This window comes from Xiphias gladius, chromosome 21 (genome assembly GCF_016859285.1).
Source record: "Xiphias gladius isolate SHS-SW01 ecotype Sanya breed wild chromosome 21, ASM1685928v1, whole genome shotgun sequence".
NCBI classification, from domain to species: Eukaryota; Metazoa; Chordata; class Actinopteri; order Istiophoriformes; family Xiphiidae; genus Xiphias; species Xiphias gladius.
The window spans coordinates 8,890,001-8,897,030 of record NC_053420.1 but is presented as its reverse complement, the minus strand read 5'-3'; the positions used below and the strand labels follow the sequence as shown (position 1 = coordinate 8,897,030).

Here is a 7,030-nt window from a genome sequence, read left to right as displayed (position 1 = left end):
CAATTTTAATAAGATACCTTAAATGCTTCAGCCTGCATCATTTTTGCAATACTATGTTCTTATTATTATTGCGGTAGGAGTGGCATGAGATATTTCTAAATTTGTTCCGACAAAAGAAAAGGGAAGTCATGAAAAAACTCATGAGTCTAAACACTGCAGACACCTCATTCTGTCTCTGCCATGTGAAGATGATATATACTCTGCTCCGCATACTGCATTGATCTAATACTACTGCATGCATTTAGCATCTTTGCCATGCAACAACTGTTATTTCCGAGCCTTTTGTTTTGTGGACTCACTGAATCAGGGAGGCGTGAGAAGATGAGAAATCCTCAGAGCTCGCCGTGTGCAGAGGCCTTGGATTCAAGTAGCGGCTAACCATTCATTTTAAATAATTTCATGTTTCCCTCCACCAGTTCTCTGTCCTTCCAGTGCCATTATAGGGGCAATTGTGGCACCATATTATTCAGAGAACGGCAGCCATTGTCTCTTTTCTTTAGGGCTGACAAACCTGTTTTTAATCTGTATTATTTTCTTACAACAGGAATAAAAAAAAAAACACAGATACGCTCACACAGAAGCGCTGCCAGTCATTTAGCTGAGGGTAATGTAAGTTTGCTAATGTGTCATTCTGTTTTTTCATCTGGCAACATACTGACAGTAACAACCTGTGAGGGGATATTCCGCTGTTTTTATTGTTTTTTGTTTTTTGAAACAAAGGGATCAAATTAATGAACAAACTAACTGGTAAACGAAACCAGCATTTTTTTTTTTCCGAAATCAAACAAACCTGAGAAAGTACACTGAAGTTTTCAAACATTTTTAATAGAAATAAAATTTTGTATAAAAAAAAAACTAAACATGCTTCACACACTTCATTAGTTTTCATGAGGTTTTACAAATACATAGTCAGATAGCCAGGCACTGTATCTTTTTGTACATTTTCCCCAATTTTAGGATATGTCAGGACATAAAGCAGACATCATCAATCTATTTAATAACATACATTAACTTGCCATTTAATTTGGTCAGCACTCACATTTTATTCTGCAACACAAATGGTGTTGAAAGTAATACAGAGGGAGGCATGAAAAGCAGCATTGAATTCACAACACAAATGACCCCACAATGTTTTCCCCAAGACATTAGAGGGCTTTTATACTGCAAAAAGCCACCTATTAATCTGTTCAGCAAGCTGAGGGTGATGGATCGAGATATTGTGTACTTTTGCAATTAGATTTTAATTTGTTGAAAAGCCTTACAACTTCCTGACACTGCCTCCCTATTATGAAAAGTGCCTTAGGAGGGCAAGTATAGTAATGAATTCTCTCAGTGGCTGGTCCATTATGGATATCACCTTCAGGGCATATTGCACGGTCCTCTCAAGGGCATACTTCCTCTTAATTCCCCTCCTAATGGATCTGTACAGCTAAGCTTTACCCTTACGCTACGACTGACCAAGAGAGTAGCTGGTGGCAGTGATGGGAGGGTCATCCTGGACGACAGCTTACAGTAAGATCTCCTGGCTAAAATACTGTCTACTTTAACCAGGAGCTGCTGTTTCCAAGCACATACAGGTATGCAGAGGGGAGTGGCAGTCTTGGGCTAGCTGGTAATACAAATCATGGCCTCACTTAAGCACAGATAAACAATCACTCACTAGACCTTCACCATTTGAGAACAGTTTTTAACGTACAATAGGCTTTGGCCCAAACAATTGTTAACAACGCTGCAACGGAGTTTAAATGCATTCCAAATATATTATTTTTTCATTTTCTTTGTTTTGTTCGGGTTTTTTTTTGTTTTGTTTTGGTTTTTTTTTTTTTTTAACAACACAACACAGGATGTTGACATTGGCATGCTCAAAATCAGCAGAGACCACCTTATACATGTAGTCATTCTTATTAAGTCAGTGGGAACCTAGAAGAGGAAATAAAAATACATGGAGTCTGGTACAGATTTGTTGCATTGTAGAGATGATAACCGTTTCCAGTCACTTGACTCATGAGCCGGGAATACATTTAGAGATAAAAAACAAACACAAACCCCTTTTAGAAATCCATGGACCACGTTTTCATGCCTTTTTGGTGTTGATTAATCCCTTGTGATGCCTTGAGGATTTTAAGATTAATTATAGTTTGCAAAACTGGCAGACAACATTAAGAACACCTGAACATATTCTTGATTTTAGTTCTTCTCTCAGTCAGCGCTGCTCAGGATGACAGGTAAGTCTTTGAAAGAGGGCATAGCTGAAATGTAAACACTCAAATGGAAAGCTCCATCCTTCAGTCTCCAGGCCTCTGCCATGCAAGTATTTTTCATTTTTCTTTTTTCGTGTGTTTATTCTTGTGAGGCAGACAGAAGATGGATCATTACAATTGTACTGTTATCTGTTCTGGTCCTGTGTTTTGTCCATCCCTGCACCTGTTTGTGGTCTCTCCTCGCCATGTCACTTCTTTGGGCAACGCTTCTGTGATCTCCACCCGTAAAATGACACAACCGTTTTTTAAATTTTTTTTTTTTTGCAGGCCGTGTGAAATTCCGCTGCGTGTTTTCTTCTCCACCCGTCAGGGTGGAAATCCTGAATTATGACAAGAACCCCTGTCCCTTAGATTGCATGGTTGCTGTAGCTGATGTAGGTTTGCTTTGATGGGAAAGCTGAAAGAGAACAGTGAGAAGGGAGATTGAGAATCAAATGGAGTCAAGGTCAACCATTGTAACCTATGATTTTGTATTTGTTAGATGAATAGGTGAAAATACTGAAAATCTGTGTTCAGTTGCTGACTAGTTTTCATGGCGTAGTGCAGTTATGAAATATGCCTTAGCTCTCTGGCCATTTTCTACCCTAAATAGATCCTGTATTACCGCAGCAGATGGAGAGTTCAGTAAAGCCCCCTCCCACCCACCCCACCCACCAGCACCTCCTTTTCCTTCAGCTATCAGGCCACAACTTTCCAGTTGCCTCCCCAGACCGCGTTAGCCAATTCGCTGAGGTGGAGCAGATAAATCCTGACATATCACCACCAGATCTCGGCAGTCGTGGCAGCTGGCCCAGACAGGATTTTTTCAATTTCATCAAGTCATATATCCACACTGGCGATGACAATGACAAATGGTGCTTATTCAAATAGCCATGCACTGTACAGCCCCTGTAAACGGTAACCCCATCAGGATAAATTGCTGCTGGCTATCAATTCTGTATTGCTGCCTTCTCGCCACTTATATACTAATGTAACAGAAGGCCCTATTAACCCTCCACAGAAACTTAAAGCAAGATAGGAATTAATGTTGCGCTGTGGCGGTGGCAACAATGGCAGTGTGCCAGTGCATTGTCCATACAGTTTATACTGATTTCGGCTTTTGTGTTAACAGTATGTCAGCTCTTTTATTTTTTTATGAAAGGAAACATTTCTCACTATTGTTGGTATGAAAAGTAAAGAGTAAATACAGCTTTAAAATGTGTGACAAAAGGCTTGAGTTCCTAATGGTACAGACCAGACAGAGGGAATGTATCTCTATTGATGGACATGACCGATTTAAACTTTCACTGACTGAGGCAAGCAGAGGAAAAGTGTTTTGGACGTCACGACTAACTTCTGCTGACTCAATTGCTGAAGTCATTGTTTACTTCACTTGCATAAATCCAGAGTGTGTCACTGTTACAGTAGTGCCAAGCACTTTTATTGGTATTGAGATTAGGAGGATGCACACGCTGAGAGATTCAGCTTCTTCAGAAAAGAGAGCCAGATGCCCCTTGATTATTTACAATGTGTTTAAAGTCTGGCTGCAACAAATGATTCTCATTATTGGTATCTCAATTCTTATTTCAATCAACTGATTCATCTATAGCATGTCAAAACATTGAGAAATACAGTATGCGAATCACAGGTTCCAAGATGAGGTCTTCAAATTAGTGGTTTTATCCAGTATTTAAAGATGTTAAATTTAATTAAAAAACAATTAAAATGTCCAAATTCTTACATTTCAGAAACTGGAGCCAGTGACTGTTTGGCCTCATAAATGACTTAAACCAGTATATTAAGTAGTTTAAGTATTTTATGAGTACTTTCACTGGTATTGTGATTAAGTCATTTACGATCTAAACCACATTAAAATTTAAGCAATTTATCTGGCTTTCAAATTAATTTCTTCTTTTACTTTAAAGAAATTATTTTTTTATTTTTTAATGCTGCAATGCTGCAAAATCAGAGCATAGATATGTTCTCTTTTTTTTATACTAAACTACAGCTAAAACGATTATTTGATTAATTGATTTGTTGATCGACACAAAATTGAAGGGAAACTATTTTGATAATGGTAATTTTTGAAGCACCAAAAATGGTTTGATATTTTGGAACATACTTTTAGCCACCTTTTCGTCAAATATGAAGCTACAGCCAGCAGCTAGTTAGCTTAGCTTAGCATAAAGACTGGAAAAATGGGGAAACAACTAGTCTGGGTCTGTCCGAAGATACTTTTAAAGCTTTCTACAGTGATTAAGACATCCCGGTCGAAAAACCAAATTGTAAAGATCACACCTCACCCTTTTTACGGGGTTTTATGTAACTGGCTATTTCGAGGTTGGGAGCAGTGGCCAAGCAACCAGCAGGGACTTGAGGAAATGACGTCTTCCAACCAAGAAATAGTCCAGCAGTGGCCTTCAGGCACAGTAGTATGAGTCTGATCCCCTGCCTTAGACAATTAATTGATTATGGAAATGCTGAAAATGAATCATCTTTATCCTAGTTGTTTCAGCGCTAGTTTAAACACTGTTGGGGTGTAAATAGATAGAGTAATAGTCAAAGAGAGAAGGTACATTTCTATTGTATGAAATATGTTGAGATCTCAAGACATATCGAGATGTCAAGTCTCATTTGTAGCCACAAAATTCTATGTGGTAATGATGAAAATCAGGTCATCAAAAGAAAAACAAAAGAACAAAACAGGGTTTGTGCAGTATTCAGCAACTTAAATTTGAGACTTTTTAAGACCTTTTTAAGACCTCTTTAATACCACATAGCATGTTTTGTAATATCTTTTTCATGATCATACTGGTAGGTAGGTATAAAATATAATAAAAAACAGTGGAGATGATAAGGCCCAGAATTATTTACTAGCTGCATGATTTCACCGACATTTATATAACATTTTTTTAGTACTTCCCAACTGTATATAACAATAATTCCTAGTAATATAATTAGTTCATCATTAAACATGACCTCAGTCAGTGACCAAATATGGATGGATTAACCGGTTAAAAAAGTTATTAGTTATAACTACCCTGCCTAAATTAAATTTAAGACGTTGAAAAACTTTCTAAGGCATTTTAGAATAAACTAAATAGAAACATCCTGTCTCCGAAAAACGAATCCATTTGTTACCTCTAGACTGCAAAGTTTGGGTTCGGGAGGCAGACACCCTCTCCACGTTAAAGATTAGGCTTAAAACTTTCCTCCTTGATAGAACTTATAGTTAAGGCCTGAACTGTCTTTTAGTAATGCTGCTATATGCCGAGGCTGCTGGGGGAACTCCAGCGATGCACTGAGCACTTCTCTCTCTCTCTCCCCATGCGTTTGTATCACACTACCGCATGTCATTAACTTTGTGTCTTCTCTCTCCCGCAGTTTGTGCTTTTCCTCTGTGTCCTCTTTTTTCCTGTCCTCATTCTGGAGGCATCTCTGACTCCAGAGCTCCAAGTCATTCTGATCATAATTAATTGCTCATCATTATTAATTTTCTTCTTCTTCTTCTTCTTCTTATTATTATTATTAATTGGAGCTGCTATCATTGCAGCTGTAATTGTTAATAACATTATAACATTAAGCAGCACTGTTATTATTATTACCATTATAATGACCAGTCTGATAGTGCTTGAGTACAACAGTATATGCAGCTGTTCCTGGTCTCTCTTTCTCCTCTCTCCCCCATTTCTCTCCTCTCGGCCCAACGGGTCGAGGCAGACGGCCGCCCAACGTGAGTCCGGTTCTGTCGGAGGTTTCTTCCTGTTAAAAGGGATTTTTTCCTCTCCACTGTTGCCAAGTGATTTCTCATGGTGGAACTGTATGGTTTCTCTCTCTAATATTGTAAGGTCTTGAACTTACTCTGTAAAGTGCCTTGAGATCATCTATGTTATGATTTGGCGCTATAATAATAAAATTGAATTGAACTGAATTGAACTTGTAAACAATATCCACTCCCCGCCTCTAATAACAGTGGCACTGGATTCAGTGAAGTGTTAAATAACATGCTACCCAGCTGTTAATAGGTAATTATATTTTACTCTGCTTCCTATCTCTGCATCAATTTGTTTGATTTACAGACACTGAAGGAAAAAACATGCCTGAGAAAAAAACAAAAAACAAAACAATACCAAAACTCTAGGTACTTCCTCATTAGCATTCATGTTCTTACTTTGTGTTTCAAGGCTTTCACAAAGCTCGGTCTTGGCTTCTCCGTTTGGTCTGAGTCCGGCCTTGGGGTTAAACTTGTTGGACATGGTGGCAGCGGTAACCACGGCCTTGAGGCTGCGTGTGCGCTTGGGCACATTCTGCTCGGGGTGGAAGAGAACCACGTAGACCTTGGGCATGTAGAGCAACCCGAGGGACACTGAAGCGCTCAGGCTCACCGAGATGGTCAGCGTGGTTGTTTGGATGTACATCTGCAAGCGGAAAGCACCAAACATGAACAACACAATCAGTTTAGCCTGTTTTGGCACTGGATGTTACATAAAATTCTATATGGGTAGTGATCTGTACAGTACAAGTGACATCTGGTGTGTATCATTTTAATTAGAGCATCCAATGACCCGTTTTGTTGGCCAAGCTGTGGTTGAAGTAGTTCCTACTGTGTCCAATAAAGGCTTCGAAATTACTTAATGCAAGTGATGTGATAAAACTTGTTTTATATCAGAATCTCATCGGCTTTTATAGCTTGTGGGCCAAACCAGGCAAGGCCACCGTGTTTGTTTAATTTTCTGCCATACTAGTTTTAATATGGCCATCAAGTCAACCTGAACATAGGTTGACTGGAT

The 7,030-nt window shown here is 38.8% G+C and overlaps 1 protein-coding gene across 2 annotated transcripts in view; it reads right to left on the bottom strand.

Moving 5' to 3' along the window:
* Positions 1-836: 836 nt before the first annotated feature.
* The window catches only part of LOC120807583 (metabotropic glutamate receptor 4-like), a 137,053-nt gene continuing 130,859 nt past the window's right edge, over positions 837-7,030 (bottom strand). The window contains exons 10-11 of one of the 2 annotated variants that reach the window (XM_040159799.1): positions 6,412-6,658; positions 837-2,658 (exon numbers count right to left, since the gene is read on the bottom strand). In XM_040159799.1, coding sequence (XP_040015733.1) covers positions 2,609-2,658; positions 6,412-6,658 — 297 coding nt within the window. In that variant the 3' untranslated portion in view covers positions 837-2,608. The remainder of the gene's footprint in view (positions 2,659-6,411; positions 6,659-7,030) is intronic. The other variant, XM_040159801.1, reaches the window with a different exon arrangement.